Here is a 22500-nt window from a genome sequence, read left to right as displayed (position 1 = left end):
CCACGAAAGCCCAAATAAATCTGTTAGTCTTTAAGGTGCCCCCAGATTCCTTGTTGTTTTTGTGGATACAGACTAACACAGCTACCTCCTGATACTTTCTACTAGATGTGACCCCAAAGGAAGATGAAATTTTATAGCTAAGCAAGTCTGTCGCTATAAAATAGAGGGGGTGGGGCTATTAGATGGATTGAAAGTTTAAAGCTACCTTGAAAAAAGGTGTTTTGAATAATACATTATTGCTTTTTCACTTTAGAGTCATTATAAAGCAGGTTTTCCCTGTTCAAAAGAGAGCAGAAACCAAGGAAAAGGTCAGAAATGCTGGCACACAGCCAAATCTTGCTGATAACATGTACTGATGGATTCCATCAACTAGCCTTGCTGGAGAGAGTTGATATCAGGAGACAATCACCGCCCTGAAGCATTATGAGATTGAAGACACAGCAGCATTTAACCAGAGGAACACACGCAGCCCTGGGGAAAGCAATTAATATGCTAGTTTGCTCAGAAGAAATCTAATAAATGCCCTACCACCAAGTAACTTCAAGAGTGTTTTATCTTTATCCCTAACCAGTTCTTGAATGGCTGAGACACCCACATCTGTTTAGGTAGGGGATTCCAAGGAAGATCAGTTGAAAAGGATTTATTAAAAGATCACAGCAAGTACATTTTTCCCTGCAGGAAACATACCTTAATCTAATCTAGGAGGCTGCTGCAAACCCTCCTGGCCAAGTCTCCTATTTAAACAGATCACAGACACAAGTTTGTTCTGGTCTGGACAATGTCTGAAGTTTCTTTCCCCTATTAATTAACAGACTTGCTTATAATGGAGTGACACACAACTCAGTTTTCCAAACAATCCACTTAATCTGGTTCTGGTATTTTGCTGGTTGTAGCATACTGCCTGACTAGCTAAATGCATTGTGCCTTTATGCAGCTTGAAACAAAGAGAATAATCTTTTGCTAAACAATTGAATACCGTATGTATTTCGGTAAAATTCCTTCAAAACATAGTCTAAGGCCATGTCTACATTAGCACTTAACGTTGGCAAAACTTTTGTTGCTCAGGGGTGTGGACCCCCCCCCCCCGCAGACCTCAAGAAACACAAGTTTTGTTGGCATAAGCACTCGTGTGCCCCGTGCTATGTTGGGGGAAGACGCTCTCCCACTGACATAGCTACCGCTGTTCAATAGAGCTCTGCTACTGCAAGCTTGTTAGTGTAGACGTGGCCTAAGAGGCTGTATAGAGACAGAAAACTCTAATAGACTAAGGGCTTGTCTACACTATCAAGTTTTGTTGACAAAACGTATGTCGACACCCAAAAGTTGACAAAACAAAAATCGCCAAAGGGTGTTCATTCACATTTGTTCCCTCTGTCGACAGATCACGTCCACATTGGGGACACCATCATCGACAGGGTGAGCAATGAACCGCGGATCTGTATCCCACAGTGCAGTGTCATAGGAAGGAAGAGCCGATCGCTGGGCATCTTGGGATTCTCTCTGAGCTCTCCCACAGCCCCCTCAGCTGCCGAGAGCAGCATCATGAGCAGCACAGCAGTCTGTCCCCCTACCCAGGCAGCAGGAGTCCCCTCTGCGGTGCTCCTAGTGCAGGGCAGGACAGGAGCATTCCAATGATTTGCTCTGTTTGTTTGTTCCCCAAAGGGAGCAGCACACAGATACTTCCTGGAGCTTTGAAAGGGGAAGGGCACATGCCTACAGGGCAGCAGAGATCAAAACCCTGAGCAGAGCAATCAGGACAGGCATTCTGGGATACTGGCAGAAGCCAGTTCTGTCGACAAAACAATCAGCAGTGTCTATGCTGGCTCTTTGTTGACAATAAAGGGAGGGGAAAAGACAAAAGTCTTTCATAGGGGTGGACGTTTCTTGTTGCCAAAACTGGGCATTTTTCGTGACAAAAGTCCCATTGTATTGTGTAAGCTCTTGCTATTTTGTCACCAAAAGCCATGTCTTTTCCACGCTGAAAAGTCCCAGTCTTAATAATCTCTCCTCAGATGGAAGCCGTTCCATACCCTTAATCATTTTTGTTGCCTTTTTCTGAACCTTTTCCAATTCCAGTATATCTTTTTTGCGATGTGGTGACCACATCTGCTCACAGTATTCAAGATGTGGGAGTATCATGGATCTATACAGAGGCAATATAATATTTTCTGTCCTATTATCTATCCCTTTCTTAATTATTCCCTATACAAATCTACCTTGTACACCAGGCTCCACCTAGAATTTCATTGGGTCTGCCCATCCTTACTTGAACAGCATGCCAGAGTAACCAAACATGGACATGTTTCTTTATACCATTATGATGCAAACATCACAACATTAAGAAAGGCGCTGCCAAAGACTGTAAAAACTCCTTACTCTTGTTTATAATGCCTTAACTACTTGACATATTCTCCCCCGCTGATCTCTCTTTTCTGTATGCAAAAAGCATGCCCACCGCCATGGCATATATGAACATATGGAGTTACTGAAATGAATGCACTTTTGTTTCCTTCAGTGTGAAACAAACTTAATCAAAGTGGTCAGCATTGCTCTGGAGAACCAGAACAGAGCTCGCAACATTCAGGGCAATATAAACAACTTTTACACAAACTGGTCAGCAGGACCCCTTTAAAAGAAGGTGAATAGAAGCTTAAGGGTTCCAATCACTGAAAGTGTACATGGGCAATTCTAAACACAGCAAGGGTCTAGGGGGCAGAGAAATTAGACTCACCTTGGCATGCCACATTGGGGTCACCCCAGAAAAACTCTTGGCACTCCCTGCAGGTGCGGCCTCCAAACCCAGGCATACACTGACACTGCCCCGTGAACTGTTACAAATAGGAGAAGAAGAGGTGAATTGGTTTTCCTGTCTGGAAGGGAACATCACCAGCAAAGCTCTTGGAGCTATTCCCAGCAGCTTGTGGGGATAGGGTGACCAGATAGCAAGTGTAAAAAATCGGGATGGGGGCGGGGGGATAATAGGTGCCTATATAAGAAAAAGCCCCCAAAATCAGGACATCTGGTCTCCCTATGTGGGGAACATGCTCAGGTAGTGTTATTTTGGTCTTTTCATATACTGACAAAGACTCAGCAGCCAAGCTCACTAACAGAAAGCAACACGGCTGGACACAGACTGAAGCTGAAAGATAAAAATAATTTAAGAAAATTGTTTTTAAATTAAATTTAAATTAAAAATAATTTAAGAAAATCCTATCTCTCTGGACCTGATCTTAAAAATCTCACCCCTAGTGTGGACTATCTAGCCAAACATGATCTTTAGAACTGAATTACTAGGGCCAAATTTTCAAGATTGCCGGGGCCCTACAGTGCCCATCGACTTTAAAAATAGAGTTGGATGCTCAGCACTTCTGACAATCCAGCCCTTCTTGTCGTGTGTGCACTGGGGGAAGGAGTATTATTCGGGGTACAGAGACAATGCCTGTGCCTTCTTTACAATTCCTCTGGTGTTTGTCCCTGAATTGCCCTTTTTGTCGTGACTTTCCCACAGCCCTAGCAGTTATACAGCTCACTGAGAACGTTACCTTCTCTTCTGGATCTGATTTACCGAACCATTGTGCAGCTTTCCTATGAATACAGCCAATAACTATGCAGAGGAGCATTTTGCTGGATAAGACTAATGAGGCCCTATGCATTTCTTACCTCATTACACAATGGCCCGAAGGAATGAGCAACATCGCACTCGCACAGTTCACATCCAGTTCCACTGGCCAGTCTCCAAGTGCGTGGTGCACAGCGATCACAGTTCTGCCCGGTCACATTGGGAAGGCATTGGCACTGGCCGGTTGTTTTCTCACACTGACAGCCTTCCGAGCTATTGCAGTGCTCTCGCACTGTTCCCAAGTAATTACAGACGCACTCTGTAACGGAAGAGCAGGCAGCCTGACTAACTCTGCTATGCCAGCACAACACCACATTAAACTGAGTCCAAACCTAAAGGTCAGTTACTGATGTGTTACCAAAAGAGGAGATGGGTTGCAGGGAGACGGGATCCTATGCAAATGGGGAAAGTTACACAGACATCCCTAGCGGCATGTCCTGACATTCTAAGTTACTTAGGCTATGTCTACACTGGCAACTGAACGACAAAAGTTGTCTTTCAGAGGCGTTAACCACCTCCTCCCCAGACAAAAGTTTTGATGCGACGAGTGCCAGTGTGAACAGTGTATTGTGGGCAGGAGGGCACAAACACCGCTCATTGGGGGTGGAAGTTTTGTGTCATGTAGACATAGCCTTAGAAAACAGATGCTTTGGGAGGAAAAGCCTAATGAAGCACCTTGTAAAGCCTGTCTGGGTACACATGCCATGGTGAGGAGTGCAGTGTTAACACCCCGTATGGTAAACTGCCTTCTCATTCAAATGCCTCTATTAATTTTTCAGAACTTATGCTGCAAGTTATTAACCTTGCAAAGATGCAGACAGATCTCAGAGTGTCGCTACATCTGTTTCCAAGTTAATTTGAGCAATTGTGTAACTAAGGCTTAATCTTGTGAAGTGCTCCTGTAATATTCACAGTAGGTGGCTTGAGGATTCCTAACATCTTGCAGGACTAGGAGCACATATAATAAGCAGATACAGGGAGTCTTTAACGAACTCTGAAAAGCAAATTTTGTAAGAAGGGGAACACAATGGGGTTCCAGGTTAATTGTCTTCCATATAAATGCGCTCTCTTTACAAAGTGAAAGATTATTAGGCTGTGTCTACACGGCCACTTTCAGCGCTAAAACTTTTGTCGTTCAGGGGTGTGGAAACCCACCCCCCGAATGACAAAAGTTTTTGCGCTGAAAAGCACCAGTTTTGACAGCGCTTGCTCCCAGGGATAAAGCTACCACCGCTCGTTAGGGGTGGGGATTTTTTGTTTTTTTTTTTTAAAATTGCTGGGAGAGCTCTCCCCCCGTGATAAAGTATGTCTACACTGCCCACGTCAGAGCGCTGCAGCGGTCACGCTGTAACGTGGGTAGCGTAGACACACTCTTAGTTTCCAAGTGCCAGCCCTGCAAACTCACCCTGGGATCTGCAAGTCAGGCTGGATTCTTTCTGGTTCCCACATAACCACCAGAAACAGAGACTTTGCAACATGGATCTCTACAAATTCAGGGGATGGTATATGACTCACAATAGAACTCAGCTCCCTCCCTCCCTCCAGGAGATGTTTGCTCTGCTAATAGAAATAGTAAAAGAAAAAGACCACGTTTTTGTGACTAACGATTCTGGATAAATACAGAGTAGCACTTTCGACTAAAAGAAAAGGAGGACTTGTGGCACCTTAGGGACTAACCAATTTATTTGAGCATAAGCTTTCGTGAGCTACAGCTCACTTCATCGGATGCATACTGTGGAAAGTGTAGAAGATCTTTTTATATACACACAAAGCATGAAAAAATACCTCCTCCCACCCCACTCTCCTGCTGGTAATAGCTTATCTAAAGTGATCACTCTCCTTACAATGTGTATGATAATCAAGTTGGGCCATTTCCAGCACAAATCCAGGTTTTCTCACCCCTCCCCCAACATACACACACAAACCCACTCTCCTGCTGGTAATAGCAATAGTAATAGTAATAACACCATCCTGGCCACTATGGATGTAGAAGCCCTCTACACCAACATTCCACACAAAGATGGACTACAAGCCGTCAAGAACACTATCCCCGATAATGTCACGGCTAACCTGGTGGCTGGACTTTGTCCTCACCCATAACTATTTCACATTTGGGGGCAATGTATACCTTCAGATCAGCGGCGCTGCTATGGGTACCCGCATGGCCCCACAGTATGCCAACATTTTTATGGCTGACTTAGAACAACGCTTCTTCAGCTCTCGTTCCCTAACGCCCCTACTCTACTTGCGCTATATTGATGACATCTTCATCATCTGGACCCATGGAAAAGAAGCCCTTGAGGAACTCCACCATGATTTCAACAATTTCCATCCCACCATCAACCTCAGCCTGGTCCAGTCCACACAAGAGATCCACTTCCTGGACACTACAGTGCTAATAAACGAGGGTCACATAAACACCACCCTATACCGGAAACCTACTGACCGCTATTCCTACCTACATGCCTCCAGCTTTCACCCTGACCACACCACATATCCATCGTCTACAGCCAAGCTCTGCGATACAACCGCATTTGCTCCAACCCCTCAGACAGAGACAAACACCTACAAGATCTCTATCAAGCATTCTTACAACTACAATACCCAAGAAAAACCTGGGATTTGTGCTGGAAATGGCCCAACTTGATTATCATACACATTGTAAGGAGAGTGATCACTTTAGATAAGCTATTACCAGCAGGAGAGTGGGGTGGGAGAAGGTATTTTTTCATGCTGTGTGTGTGTGTATATAAAAAGATCTTCTACACTTTCCACAGTATGCATCCGATGAAGTGAGCTGTAGCTCACGAAAGCTTATGCTCAAATAAATTGGTTAGTCTCTAAGGTGCCACAAGTACTCCTTTTCTTTTTGCAAATACAGACTAACACAGCTGTTACTCTGAAACTTTGGACTAAGAGATTCCCTTTTTTTAAAAAAAACACAAAACAGAACACCACCATTATGTGACTATAACCACACTTAACACTTTTCATTCCCTGAGGCAGTCCTTCCTTCTAAGCTTTCAGGAGCCCACTCCTGCTGTTCTTTAAAATCCCAGGAATGTTTGCGTAAACAAAAGCCATGTCTTCAGGGCTTAACAAGCAGCAGGAAATGGCCATGCTTGATCTCTTGATAAGAGGGAAACAATGAATGCTAACAAGAAGGCAAGAAATCCTTATCCCACAAGAGCCCATTCTTTCCGTTGTTTGGACATGTAAATGCTAGGTGTCTGCTCTCTCATTGTTACACTAAAGGACTCCTGCCCCCTGAAGAATCACACTAAAGCTGCAAACCCAATGTTTAGCTAGAGGTAATTAGGTTTCTACCATCCGTTTAATCAAAAATGGTTCCCGGCAAATTTAAAATACTTTAGGTTATCTGCAGTTCTCCATGAATGTCCTGAGACCACCTGCCAAATCAACAGTTTCACAGTTCACTAGGCTTAATGATATTCTAGAGTTTAGTGCAGGTAAATGAATTCTGGCCAGTGCTGTAGAAATGAGGAATGGGAAGTCCCCTCCCTCCCTGCACTTACTTCTGCAATCCTGTTGCAACGCATGTCCATAGTACCCATATTTACACAGCTGGCAATTTTCACCCTCTGTCTGATACAAGCACTTTAGGCACTTTCCAGACCGCTTGTCACAGGCCCCTGGGTCAGTCATGTCAATGTTGTTGTTACACTGGCATGGCTGGCAGACTCCACCTATCTCTTCAGGGTCTCCAAAGAAACCAGAAGCACACTCATCACATCTGCTTCCTGTTTAAACAAACAATCAAATCAAGAAATTATTATTACAGCTCGTTAATATACGAGTCAATAAACAGCAAGACAGTGAGACAAGAGATTGAAGGTGAGTAGTTGAAAGAAAACTGAGTTGAATATATTCAGAAAAACAAAATACAATACTTGGCTGGATCCTCACCAAGTCTAAGTTGAGTAGATCCATTGATTTCAATGGAACTGAGCCAACTTATAGCAGGGTAGCTCTTTGTCATGGATTTCAGAATTCACGGCCCCTGATTCTGGGAAGTACTTGCAACATGTGTTAATGGGCATCCCTATTCAGGACAGCACTTAAACATAAGCTTAGCTTTAAGCCTATGCATTGACTTCAGTATTGTCCTCAATAGGGATGCTTTGCTTGAGCTGGGGACTCAAATAATTTCTAGTGTCATAAACATTCATTAAAATTTAGAGAGATAGCAAAAAAAATTTGCTATGCAAGATGTTCTTTCCTAGCTTTTTCAAAGTGCCACTCCTACCTGCAATATTTGCCTGCTGGCTGGGAGTGGTTCTTATAACTTCATTATTTATGGATTGCTACAGGGGTACATGGTGCTTCATAGATGCATAAAATCGAAGACTTGCTCTTCAGGTGCTTACAATTTAAATTAAGCTGAACAACAAACACTAGGTGGAGAGATTTGGCAGGAATAATAGGGGTGGATAACTTCTCTCTCACGCCCACTGATTTTCCAGTGAATACTTACATACATTGCTTGCCAGAGATTGGCCCTTAATTTGTAAGTAAAAACTACAATACTTACAAATATTGGTACTATAGTAACTTCTGCCACTGCTTATGCTGGTGCTTTCTACTTCCCTCTACATAGTCCCTCTCTGTAGTTAGATTAAAACTCAGTAGATGCCCTTTAAAGCACATGGTATTTACCTATGTATCCCACATTACAGACACACACAATTTGCAGAGTAATAGGATCTTGATAACAGCTGCTGGCAAACTGACGCCCACTTTCTGGGCCATCTGGGCAAGGACAAGGCCGACAATGATCTCCTGATCCCAGGACAGGGTCTCCATAATAGCCACCAAGGCACCTGTATTAAATAAAGGCTTGTGAACCCACAGGCAGATGTTGTACAAACTATTTCTTCTGATGTGAAATCGCACTAGAATGGTTTCCAATGACTGGAGGGATGAGCAAGATGGACTACATCTTTCGTAGGTCTCCAATTGTTATTCACAGTATGAATAACACTACTGTAAAGATATTTTCTTTGGCTCATACTAGGATTACAAGTAATATGCCATGCCAAACCAAACCATTCCATCTGTGATGCAAAGTCTTACCTCTGATCATCACACTTTAAAACCTCCTCTGGTAGGTGTTTAGGCACATTTATATGGAGAAATCTGTTTCATGCCTCCTTGACACACACTCCTTTGCTCAAAAGGGTGCCCTTGGGCTTGGAGCAAAGATAGGAGGCCACACAGGTTCCCAACAGCTGCTTACAGAGGATGGGGTTCGCCCCTTCCCTTCAGAATCTGCTTTGGTTTCCATGGCTGCCAATCGGCCAGAGTCCACGCAGTTCTGGCCAGTTCTGCACCAGGGCCCAGAGTTTGGCCCCTAGTTGTGATAACTCTACACAGACGTTTCATCTCCGTAGCTCTTTCAGCGGTACATACTCTCACCAAGAGTGGCATTTTTTAACATATATTCGCTGCCCTGTTGCTGGAGATGGAAGAAAATGGGTCCTGCCATTTTGCCCTCATTAAAATTAAGTGATCATTTAAAGTGTCTGAAACAATTCTGGGTTTGTTCATCGCCTTAAAATTTCTGCCTTGCTCTCCACTGCACAGTCACCACTACAAAATGGACACTATGAGAGGAATTTTTGCAGTGAGAGCTGGCCCTCTTCCTATAAATGGACACTGTCGCTTTCAAGATCCCATTTCCCACGCCCGCCCAAACAAGCCTTTGGACTGGTCTTGAACCCAGGTGGTCCAGTTTGGCAGACCAAGACACTTCTATTCATTCCTATTTCTGTGTGCTGAAATCCAAGTAAAATGGACATTTGATATTTACATAGGGGACACTTCTCCTTTATAAACAGGAGACACAGGTTCCCCGTCCGGTAATAAGGGTGGGGCATCTCAGTGCAGAATCAAGGTTTTGTTCTTGATCATGCTAATTTCACTGACTTCAATGGGACTTGAGTAATGACTTTAGGATTGGGTGTTAGCTTTGCCTGGGGCAGTTCAGTGGATATTGCTTACAATGTATAATAATAAAAGGAGTACTTGTGGCACCTTAGAGACTAACCAGTTTATTTGAGCATGAGCTTTCGTGAGCTACAGCTCACTTCATCAGATACATACCGTGGAAACTGCAGCAGACTTTATATATACACAGAGAATATGAAACAATACCTCCTCCCACCCCACTGTCCTGCTGGTAATAGCTTATCTAAAGTAATCGTCAGGTTAGGCTGGCCTAACCTGACGATTACTTTAGATAAGCTATTACCAGCAGGACAGTGGGGTGGGAGGAGGTATTGTTTCATATTCTCTGTGTATATATAAAGTCTGCTGCAGTTTCCACGGTATGTATCTGATGAAGTGAGCTGTAGCTCACGAAAGCTCATGCTCAAATAAACTGGTTAGTCTCTAAGGTGCCACAAGTACTCCTTTTCTTTTTGCGAATACAGACTAACACGGCTGTTACTCTGAAACAATGTATAATAATGTAGCAATAAATCAGCTATAAGAAGAGACCATACCTTTCACAGTTGTGTCCCGTGGTGGAATCGCGGCAATTCAAACATTCCCCAGTGTATGGGTCACAGTCATCCGTGTGGCCATTACACTGGCAAGGCGGACAGCTCGGAAATCCCCAATAACCAGGTAAGCACCTATCACACTGGCGGCCATACACTCCATGGAAACAGTGGCACTGGCCAGTCTCAGGATGACAGAAGGAACTGACAGAACCTTGTACGTGACATTCACAAGCTAAATTAAATAAAAATGCAGTTAAAAAGAAATGATAGTTGGAAAACTTCTCTTCCATTTATGAAGCTGCAGCCTCTGGACCTGGCTCTGCAGTCATTACCTGGCATCGCTCCCGCAAAAACTAAATCAGAGTCTTGCCCCAGAAAGGGCTGAAAGACCAGATCCTACAATTGTATTAGACTATAAAGATTCAACACAGTGGAGACTTTAAACTGGATTTCCTAGGTTATACTTAGATTCACAGAACAACAGTTCCTTAAAGCATATCTTGTTAGAAACAGTTAGGATACCAATATTCCCCATTATTTGATGTGCCATTGCCTAACTAGAATGAATATGCGGAGATTATGGATTAAACGTACATTTGCATCCATTAGGCCCAAACCCAAAGGTGCCAGGAGCACATCTGTCACATCTTCTTCCAACAACGTTCGGACGACACTGGCACTGTCCTCCATTAGAGTTGCACACTGAACTTAATGAGCCTTGAGGGTTGCACTGGCAAGCTGAATAGTGAAAAGAGGACAGAATTTGAGAGAGAGAGAGAGAGAGAGCACCACAGCTTATAAAACAGGTTTGAGCAGCATCTCTCCACACACACACACACACACACACACATACATCTTGGCAACAACATTAACAACTGGAAAATTGTGATTTACTTTGCAAGTCAATTAAGTTGTACATACATAATGCGGTCTCATGTAACAGTGCAGAGATGCTAAAAATAATATTCTTGCAGACGTCAGTCATAGGGGTTTTCACAACACTCCTGCTGTTTTCAAGACATCGGTATCTTTGAAATGTTTCCCAAGCACTGTTAGTGACCATATCTTCGCCTGAGCCCCCCACCGTGAATATGTCCAGTGACTTGCAGTAAGGCATAAGAACGAGCTATGAAACAATTATAAAATGACGAAACATTACCATTTATAATGCCACAGTCCATTTTTGTCTAAACTAAATATTACTTTGTTTCCTATTATGCTTGCTTTTTAAAATAAAAGAAAAACAAAAAACCCAGCAAAACCAACAAGATCTTCTTAATTTTCAGAGAAGATGTCGAGCATCCACAAAACTAATATTTTATGGAAAATATGGAAGATCAGGTTTGATATTCATGATGTGCTTGCCTCACTTGTATAAATAAGCCTTTCCAAAGATACAGACTTTAGCAGTTCAGCACTTAGCATGTTAGTGATCCTGTAACGTACGGCAAAGAACGCATATCAGAAAAGAAACCAAACAGGGCACGTACTTTAAACCTGAAGATGTTTACGGTGCTTGAAACTGTTGTAAATGTACGGCCAAATTTAGCCAATGGATAAGTGAACAGAACTCCCATTGACTTCAGTGGGATTTATGTAGCAGGACCCAAACAGAAAATATAACACTTAGTATTTTAAGTTTGATTTTTCTTTAAAAACATCCGTAAAGTAACACGCACTTACCGAGTCAATGAGTGTGTATGGGCTTTCCACCTCAGTGTCGAGGGAGGAGTACTGTGGTAGCTCCAGACGAACAGTGTAATTCAGTCCCTTTTCAAAGCATATGGGTCGTGGAAGGACGACATATCTGGATTGGAAATAGAATGTTTGGTTTGCATTTAACATGTTAAATGCAATAAATCTTTTCAGATGGCTCTATGGAATATCTGGGATAATATTCTGCCTCTTCTTGTTTGATTTTTACTAAGAATGAATGGTAAGTTTTGAAAAGAAAGTTTGGAAGTTTGTGTGACCAAATCCTAAAAAACCTATCAACCCTGAAACGAATGATACAACAATTATACAGACCTTGAGCCTGGTGATAATGATACAGTCTGATTATCATCATCAGGAACGGTATTACCACATCGGCTACTTGTAGGAATCTTGCCTGGGCGTGAAACCGTAATAACAGCTTTTTCCCAGTGATCTGGTAACTGGAAAAATTGATCATCATTAATCAATGGATAAGTGATTAAACTTCTGCTATCAAAACTGTATGTGAGAATGAGAACTAACAAGACGCACATGTAACAATCACAATTCATGGCATTCCACTCCAGTACATAGGGTTCATGTAGCTCTGGTTACAGAACAATTTATTTGATGGGTTTTTCCTGTTTGTGAACTATCCACAAACAGATCAAGATTTCCTTGGAATGGTTCACATTTATTCCTGTGTTCACAATTATTCCATTAATATTTTATGTAAATCTAGTTCAGCGTCTGGATTGCTTGTGGGAGATGTGCAATTGGTCTCCTAATGCCACACAGCAACCAATTCCACACCCTTTGTTTATTAGTCATCCTTGCTGCGTTATGCCTAATTTATATCCTCAGCTGTCCCATAAGAGATCTTGTCATAATTTTGTAATTGTCCAGTAAGCATCATGCACTCCAACAGCACAATTATAATAAGATAATAAATAATTATTGTGATTGTGAGGCAAACAGCAGTAGTGGTCTGTATAAGTCTTCTGCATTTCGATTATTTTTAGGTAAAAAAGATTATCATTGCACCAGTCAGCTCCTAGCATTCCACAAGGAAAACTCAGGCCTTGCTAAATATATCTACAATCAGTCATCGCCCTCTCAAGAGGTAACAATGTTGATAAACACCTATGTAAAGAATGGCCAATTACCTGCGGCTCATAGCGAATCACAACATCATATTCCATAGAATATGGAATATTGTCGATATAGAATTCCAGATATGCCCCTTCAGGGACTCTTACAAATCCTATTCCAGTCCAGGATGGGATACGATCTTGAGAATACTGGCGCTCAACTATGCTCACTCCCTAAGGAAGAGGGGAAGTTATTGAAATACTGGAAAAAAAAAAATCAAATGTAACTAAAACATTCCTGTTCAATGGTAGGAACAGAAATCCACAGTCACAAAAACTCCACCGACCAACTGTGGGTTAACAGGTTATTTCTGTATTTACGTTTTCTGGGTTGCTTGGTTTGTTATTAAAATCATGTGTTATACAGAAGACAAGCTCTCTTTTGTACACATAGATGTAGGTATATCTACACTTTGCCTTCTCGTTTGCAAATACAACACTTTTTCTTTCATTGCACAGAGACTGAATGAAACTATTATTGCACAGTTCTTCATCAATTTATTCATTGTAATGAGATTTAAATTTAAAATACCACTAATATAAACCATTGATCATGTTTAAAAACAAGCTTGCACAAAACCGAAACACAAATAAAGTCAATAAAAGTTATTGCTACAATCCAGAGTGTAACCGATGTAGCTTTACTCATGTTTTTTCATGTTGTATTTGTAATTATTAGAGTTTATCTGATCATTGCTGAGCACTCACATCTATCACGTAACACACACCTGTTAGCATTCAAATAGGGCAGTTAGTGTAATTACCTTTTAGAAGCCTGTTTGACTAGAACTTGGCTACCCTAACCAGCAGTTAAGGTCTCCTCTTAAAGATTCAGACAAAAGATGAACATTAAAAGATAGAGAATCCAGGGCAGACGGGCATAAACCTATGAACTAAAAACATGGCCATTTCCTTTGGTCTAGAATTTCTGTTTTTTATCTGGTACTTTTATATAAGATTATGGAAGTATTTGATACTCAAAGTTCCTGTTTGAAAAAGATCAAAACCAATGAATCTGTATAAAAACAAGACAACATCCTGCACATTCCAAAGAAATATGTCTTAATAAGAAGGTAGACAAGGTGGGTGAGGTATTATGCCAACTTCTGTTGGTGAGCGAGACAAGCTTTCGAGCTTACACAGAACTCTTCTTCAGGTCAGGTCAGGTTAGCTAGGAAGGGATGCATTTTAAGGAAATGTAAATATGATTATTACATCAAGATGACCCTGTGACAGACTGACAGTTTCCCATATTATCCTGAATTAACTTTATTCATTAAAGTTCAATCTTACTGAATCAGGTTTAATACCTTTGGAGTCCATTGTACCAAAAATGCAGTTGTGTATGTATTATTGTGGCATTGAATGTGCCTTCTCTAATAGGAAGGGGATGCTAAGGTAATACCTTTGAAGCCACTCTCCACCCCTCCCCCTGGAGAGGTAGAGACCAGTTCAGAATGGATTCTCCACGGACCCTCAGACAAAGAAAAGAATTTTGGACAAATAGCCTGGTTTTAAACTGGCTCAGGGCCTTCTTCCTGATTCAGCAAATGGACAGGGAACCCTGGTCCATGGAGGGCCCCAATCCTTAGGGTAGGGTTGGAAGGACGGGCTACTAAGGCCCCATAAGATGGGGTGCTTGTTCTGAGCAGAGGCTGTTATGAACTTGTTACCCAGAAGTTCATATTAGCCCCAGCTCAGAACAAGCACCCAGTCGTTCAGGGGGCTTTGAAGGACTAACTAACTGCCAGAGCCCATGCTAGAGTTGGGGTGATCTCTGGTAAGTTTGTAAGCACGAGCATATGGTCTTTTATTGTTTTTAATGTTTTCTCTGTAGTGCTTCTGATAATCAAATGGGCTCGCCTTGCATAAAAAGAGCTGTGTTGTATATATAGCTCTGGCCAGTCACACTGTTAACCATCTCGGAAGAGAAAGCAAGCAGGTGTGCTTGGGTAGCCTGTCTCTGCTGGGAAAAACACAGTGAAAGCTGGAAACAACTGTGCACCCTGGAAGTATCCCGGTCAGAAGTGAGTGAGACATAGGTCTTCACTATGTCAGAGACAATGGCCAAGGGAGGTGGAAGCCTGAGAGCGGGTGCCTTTGCTAGTCTAAAGAGGGGGAATTCACGTGCAACTGAACTGTGACAGTCCCATCGTGCATTCTCATACTCTACAGAGACAGCATGGCTATAAATTACCCAGGGTTTGAGCAAAGGGACATAGTCCTCCAAGAAGGGTCACATACTACCCGCATGCAGTCTGAGAGAAGGGAGCTTTTGGGCATGTTTTGAGATGAATACTCATGCTGTGAAAAAACAAGGAGTCAGGACCTAGGATCTTGCAGACAACTCACTGTCTAGTGTTAGAACCCTGCATGAAAATGCAGTTATTTCATCTCACTCTGCCTCACAGAAAAATTTGTAAGTATTAGCAAACACTTGACAATTTTGATTTTTTATTTTTATTTTTTTAAGAAAAATAAGTTTTGCATTTTCCAACGGCTCTTTTCCCAAGCAAGTGTTTATGTATCTGCAGATTTCCCCTAAGCTACCCTTCCATTCGCAGGGCAAACTCTTACACAGTAACCAAGATTCATGCACAACCCCTACACCCTGTGCTGTGTTTCAAGTTCTATTCTACATTGACTTTCTTTCTGTAGGGTCTCTCCATAAGTTAGGACTTAGCAGAAAAAGCCTAATTTGTCTAACGCTGCAAAGTGGCTGCCTTCATTAATTAATTTCAGGCAAACTACTATCTGCTGCTTTTGGAGACAGAGTTACCTCTGTTTCCTTGCTGGAGGCAGATATAACAGTCTAGCTGCAGACTATGAATTAAGAGTAAAGCTGCATTCACGACTAATAAGGGGGCAGGGGAGGAAAAGAGACATGCAGTCTGGGCACAGAGGGCTAACTAAACTAGAGATAACTAACAACATCTATAAAGCTCTTCTTTGGACTTTTAACTGCATCATTACCCATTAATAAAAGAAACCCCACCCAGGTGTATAACACCAAAAAAGGACAGCTGCTATGATGCTTGTATGTCTGTTTGCAAAAGCCACATATTCTGTATGTGGGATTTTTATTGAAACAAGCAAAGTGACCCAATGACAGAATCCCTGGATTCTTGAGAAATGCTGTGTTTACAAATCTAGGTGCAGTGGAATAAAAGAGACAGATTTCACGTATGTGAAGAGCCAGGAAATGGATTTAAAAAGAAAAACAATGGCAAAATACCTTTTTGCTTCAAATTACCACATGCATTATTATCAATACCCAGCCTACCAGCTGTGAATTGACAGTTCTCTGATAGGATCTGATTCTACATTTTTCAGTGATATCTTTACAAAAACTAAATAGTTACAGCATTGGTCCTTTTTTGAAACATGGGATGCTAACTAAGAGTCAGCAGAGTTTTCCACATTTCTCTTGAACCTGCACATTAAAATTTCCTACTCACAGGACCAAAGTTGGCTTCCTCCGCCTCATAGATGTAGTGGTCTAATGACATGAAGTAATAGCCAGACTCTACTTCATTGCACTGGCGTCCAATCATATGGGGCCGGCATGGACACTGGCCAGTTTCACTTGAGCAGCTGAAATGTAACGTGAATTAATTTATGTTGTGCATATACTAGGAGAACACTGAGCAGACAGAAAATACAGTAGAACCTCAGAGTTACGAACACCTCGGGAATGAAGGTTGTTCATAACTCGTAAATGTTCATAACTGAACAAAACATTATGGTTGTTCTTTCAAAAGTTTACAACTGAACATTGATTTAATACAGCTTTGAAACTTTATTATGCAGAAGAAAAATGCTGCTTTCCCTTCATTTTTGTAATAATTTAACATAGTACTGTACTTGCCTTTTTTTTTTTTTGGTCTCTGCTGCTGCCTGATTGCGTACTTCTGGTTCCAAATGAGGTGTGTGGTTGACTGGTCAGTTCATAACTCCGGGTTCTACTGAACTCCTATATTTATCTCTAACTGTTACATTATAAACTATGTGAGGGAAGAAGCACTTCCAAACAACACTTCATCCAAATATTATTTTTCCCTCTGGGCCTGTGAAGTCAGTATTTTACAAGATTGGGAAATTAGGGCCCAAAGGCTCTGAAGAAGACAGTGTCATTCTTCAAGCACGGGGGACAGAGGTGGTTGGGAGAAGGGCTAAAACAGAGGCTAACACAACAAAATTCTAGATTCCAAAACCAGCAATTTTATTTACTAAATAATAAAGATACTAACTTTTTTCCCCAGACTGTTTTGTTAATTTTATTGTCCTGGAATTTTCCATACAATATTAAAATAGATCTTTTCTTGCATTGAGCTGGTCAGAATTTTTCCACACACAAAAAATGAAAATTGGCCTTTTTTTGTAAATGAAACTTTTTGCAAAGAACAAAACAAAAACTGTTGACATGATTAAAATGTTGTTTTTCTCGACATAAATAGTTTTTTAAATGAAACTCGTTTTTGAAATTACTGAAGTTCTTCACTTACTAAATAAACTGGCTTTCAGTAAAAAACAAAAATCACAGCATACTTCTGGATAAATGAAAAATTTTAATAAAAATATTGATAAAAATTGGTTATAAATGTTGGTTATAAATATGAAAAATTAGTCCATTTCAAACCATGTGAAACAGAAAAAAGATATTACAATTTGTTCCCCTGTTTTTCAACCAGCTCTCATTCTGAGGCTTATTTGCAAATATTTGAAAAAGTGCAGCAGAAGCCAACAGTTACGCTGGCCACAACTTTAAACTCTGCTTCCATACGCTTTCATTTCCTCCAAGAAGAAAAGCCCTTCTAATAAAAGGAAATCAGAAATACCTTAGCTGTCCCAAAGGGGAATCAAGGAAGTTCTCTCTAAGATAGATTTTAACATTATGGGGATGTTTTCCATATTTGGATATGGATTTCATTGCCTGGGCCAGACCCCTCCTGCTTCCATGGTGGTAGTCCAAAGTTCAAAATTACACAGGAGGTTTTCAGACCAGTTTTGGCTGTTTCAGTTGCTGTGTCCACACACCACAATCAGGGATCCAGAAAACTGTTTATTAAGCTGTTTAACAGAATGACTCTAGGTTGGGCAAACATCACCCATTCCCAAAAGACTACTATAAAGTTAGAAAAAACACTTGTGAAATGCAGACAGTTCGATTACTTTGTTTCAGGCTGAATGCACAGTTCTCTAAGGAGATTTAGAGAGCTAGAAGGAAAGCACATCTGTTCATTCTCCTGCCAGTCAATGATACCCTCTCTCTAGATGGTTTTGCAATCACTGCAGTTAACACAGGACGACTAGACTGGAACTCCTTGCTCCAAAATGGTTGACAGTCCTCCCCACCTTCCCACAACCACCATAAAAAGTTGCTGAGCTGAATGTGTTCATATGAACTGCAGTGAGTTGTTATCTGCACAGGAAAGAGCAAGGAGGAGTAAGTAGTCACATAACAGGCATTAGCATTACTGAGAGTAAATAAGTTCCAGAGTAGCAGCCATGTTAGTCTGTATCCGCAAAAAGAACAGGAGTACTTGTGGCACATTAGAAAGTAACAAATTTATTTGAGCATAAGCTTTCATGGGCTACAGCCCGCTTCATCGGATGCATGCAGTGGAAAATACAGTGGGGAGATTTTATATACACAGAGAACATGAAACAATGGGTGTTACCATGCACACTATAACGAGAGCGATCAGTTAAGGCGAGCTATTAAGGTGAGCTCTCTCCTGCTGGTAATAGCTCGCCTTAACTGATCGCTCTCGTTATAGTGTGCATGGTAACACCCATTGTTTCATGTTCTCTGTGTATATAAAATCTCCCCACTGTATTTTCCAGTGCATGCATCCGATGAAGCCGGCTGTAGCCCATGAAAGCTTATGCTCAAATAAATTTGTTAGTTTCTAATGTGCCACAAGTACTCCTGTTCTTTTTGAGAGTGAATAAATCACTCAGCCACTGGTGGGAAAGGAGACTGGTAAGAGTGAAAAGGAAAGTAAGATTGTCTCAGGGTAGGAAATTGTTTTCTTGTAAACACCCGCTGAGAGATGTTTTTTTAAAATGTTGTTTATTTTCGTTAAATCTTAATCATCCAAATTAAAATAAGCGTAGACAAAGTACATAAAAGTGGGTTTAATATTTCATGAATATCTTTAGCATTCTCATGGTGCTACTAATGGCGGAGTCTTGCTTATGTGCATTAATTATGTAAAAAATTGCTCAGTGAAATCCTCATGAGATTCTAAGTTATACTGGGCCAGATGGTCGCCCACCCTGCACTCCCTTACTCTGCTGCACTAGTTTCCCATATTGCAGACAGCAACATGGAGGACACCGGAGTCTCCATTCAGCCCCAGTTAGTATGTCCACTCCCATGCATGTAGCTGGGAAGCAGACAGCTAGAGCCTTGGTTCCACCATCCCAATGCACCCGTCAGCATCAGCTATAGGTCTAGTGCAGAGGAAAACTAGAAGCAGACTGTGACTTTCCAAGTCACAATTCAGTTCCTGGACTGCTCTTGGCACAGTGCAGTTATGTATGCAAGGCTTATAGCAAAGCCACTCTTGTCCCCAGGCTAAGGTCTTGTCTACACTATAACCATTTGTAAGTATTATGATGCACTGGTGCTATGGAAGAAGGAAACTCTAGCATAGACAGGGGGCAGGCATTTTTACCACCATCTTTTTACGCTACAGCTTCCCCCTTTTCCATCAGAGCAAAAAAATGCTTCCAACTTTCCCTGGTACAAACCCTAAGGCCTGGTCTACATGTAAACATTAGATTGACCTAACCACATTGCTCAGGGTTGTGAAAAATTTCACACTCTGCGTGACGTAGCTAGGCTGAACTAACCCCAGTGCAGACGCGGCTAAGTCAATGGGCTACATTCTTCCACTGACCTTGCTACCAGCTCTTGGAGAACTGGATTAACTACATCAAGAGAAAAATCTCTTCTGCTGATGCCGGAAGTGCCTACACCTTGGCACTGCAGGGGCACAGCTGCAATGCCATAGCTGCTACAGCTATGTTGTAGACCTGGCCTGAACGCTGGGACAGCAAATGCAGTGGCGCTCAGCGAGTGAATGAGTACAAGAACGTAATTGAAATGAGACTTACTTATTGTTTATTGCTCCCCCTTGGTCACAGTCACAAGGCCGACACCCGTCCATGTCATTGCTCAGGCCCCAGTGTTCAGGCTGCAGAACAATAGGCCATTAATGCTGTAACGAGGTGTTGATTTAAAAGCACTCATTTTGAACTCTATGCACATCCCAATTTTAAAAACAATACAAAAAACGCTGCAAAGCTATTATAAAGCCACTGAGCTGCCCACACAAATAAGAGACCCTGGTCTATCACAGAACAACCACCTCCAGACAGAACCACTATACTCCACCCCATTAACCTGCCTTTACCCTGAGAACAGAGGGTGTGCTTCGCTGCACATCTGAAAGGTTAACAAATCTAAGCTCTGAGGTGCAAAGTGAAGGTGAGAGCCCGTTCCAAAGCTAAGGGTTGCTCCTGGAGAGCACGCTTCCAACAGCTCCCCCACCCTTAATTAATTATGATTGGCATGAAAAGAGGGATTTTCATAGGCAAGTCCCCAACCATTTACAGCTTTGAAAGATAAAGCCAACACCTTGACCTCCACCCTGAAATTTAACAGCAGCCAGTGCAGATTATAGAGCACTGACAACATGCTCTCAGCATGGATGTGGCATGACTTGTTCCTGTTATTCTGCAGTATGTCCTCAGGAGACAGATTGACATGCTCAGATTTCCCACATAGTTTATGGGCAGATAACAGTAGATAGACATCTATGAAAGCAGACAACGTACCTGAGATGCTAATGTCTTAGAGCCCTGATTCACGTGATGTTGTGTCAGTAGGCGTTTTTTAATCCCCAGAAAGTGCTCTAGCAGGGGAATTTCAAAGTCTCACTTTTTTGATATAAGAGAAAGAGCAGCACACCACACACTCCTTAGCTATCATAGCCTTGATTGAGGTTTGGGTAATGGGAGTTAGTCTGATGAAAAACAGCGATATGGCTGGGAAGATACTCAGCACCCTGGGCCTGATTTTCACAGCAGGCCTCTCTTTCTGGCTGGGGCAGTTTTGCAATGGTGGTTAATGGGCAGCACAAGTTTTAGATAATCTCAGTGTAAACTGCCTGATTTCAGGCACAGTCAGGCAGCTAGATAGCTGAACATGAACATTTTCTCCCACAATGAACTTCTGGTGCAACACCGTGTCCCTCAAAATGCAAGTCTGGTTTGAAAAATTGACTCTTTGAACACTAGCGTTCCAATATTCCTGGCTTGCTCACTCACTTTCTTGCTTATCCTCCAATCCATCGTCACAACACCTGTTCTTTGTCACTTTACATTCAGAAGGGCCCATTTCCACCGATTCTCTCTCCATGCTCTGCTCTCAATTACTCACACAAGTCTGGCACCATCTCACTCTATACTTCTGACATGCCACACTGCCCCTTTCATATTAGCGTATTTTTCTATTACAAATCTATTCTTATTGCAAGGCTACTTACCAGACACTGCTCACAGTGCCTTCCTGTTGCTAGACGTTTACAATAGCAGCTTCCTGTCTCTGAATCACAAGGATTCCCTCCAGGAAGAGTTCCCAAAGGATTACATGCACAAGCTATATTAGGAAATGCAAGTAAATAAATCAGAACACAAGAGTTTATTTATATTTTGCACAGTATTTAATACAAATATTTACAGTAAGACCATCTTTCTTTTCTCAGTGAGCAGTTTTATTGCACATTCCTGTCTGTATTCCTCCCCTAACTCCCTGCCAGATTTCCATAGACTAAGTAAAGGACTTAAACTGAAACCAAGAAAGGCTCTGTAGTGTTTCAACTGAGTTTACAGTAAGATCACCTGGGACTTCTGATGGAAATGGGTGGAATCCAAGTCACTTGAAATCTTCAAATCATGTCCTTCCTTCAATAAAAATCAAGGGCTGCACTAGAAGTTCCTCTTCAAGCCCTAACAATTCCAGGAAGAGCTTTGGATCATACATAAAGTAACATTAGTTTATTTCCATTCCATAAATTTTCTACTTACATTGACAACCCAGGGGATTATCTGCACTTAATCCATAGAACCCTTCTTTGCAGAGGTCGCAACGTTCCCCTTCCACAAATAATTTACAGCGGCACTGTCCAGCAATAAGGCCAGCAGAGAAGTCAGTGTAGCGATCACATATTCCACCATTTTGGGAGCCAAGTGGGTCACAGTTACATGCTAAAAAGGAAGCATTGCATACACCTTTATTAACTACAGTAAAAGAAATACACAGTTCTCAGATCTGATTGCTATAGCTCATTAGACACGGCATTGTTTGCATGTGAAGTCACCAAGTGGCGGCCACTTCCCGCTTTTTAAACAAAAAGCAAAGAAGAGAGGCCACACTTACCTCAGGCCTCCATCAGAAGCATAGAACATCTGTTCATGAACAGTCAGTAACTCAAAGGAG

General features: G+C 41.8%; 1 protein-coding gene across 1 annotated transcript in view; it reads right to left on the bottom strand.

The window, feature by feature from the left end:
* Positions 1–22500, bottom strand: part of LAMB1 (laminin subunit beta 1) — a 70229-nt gene that overhangs the window by 30979 nt on the left and 16750 nt on the right. The window contains exons 10-23 of the mRNA XM_077835279.1: positions 22089–22268; positions 21548–21660; positions 20115–20194; positions 16448–16583; positions 13005–13163; positions 12172–12299; positions 11827–11950; positions 11065–11269; positions 10738–10881; positions 10144–10375; positions 8297–8460; positions 7156–7380; positions 3661–3878; positions 2732–2828 (exon numbers count right to left, since the gene is read on the bottom strand). Of these exons, the coding sequence (XP_077691405.1) occupies positions 2732–2828; positions 3661–3878; positions 7156–7380; positions 8297–8460; positions 10144–10375; positions 10738–10881; positions 11065–11269; positions 11827–11950; positions 12172–12299; positions 13005–13163; positions 16448–16583; positions 20115–20194; positions 21548–21660; positions 22089–22268 (2205 nt within the window). The remainder of the gene's footprint in view (positions 1–2731; positions 2829–3660; positions 3879–7155; positions 7381–8296; positions 8461–10143; positions 10376–10737; positions 10882–11064; positions 11270–11826; positions 11951–12171; positions 12300–13004; positions 13164–16447; positions 16584–20114; positions 20195–21547; positions 21661–22088; positions 22269–22500) is intronic.

Source organism: Eretmochelys imbricata, chromosome 1 (genome assembly GCF_965152235.1).
Source record: "Eretmochelys imbricata isolate rEreImb1 chromosome 1, rEreImb1.hap1, whole genome shotgun sequence".
Lineage (NCBI taxonomy): Eukaryota > Metazoa > Chordata > Testudines > Cheloniidae > Eretmochelys > Eretmochelys imbricata.
The sequence above is the reverse complement of the archived record's forward strand: the minus strand, read 5'-3'. Positions and strand labels throughout refer to the sequence as shown.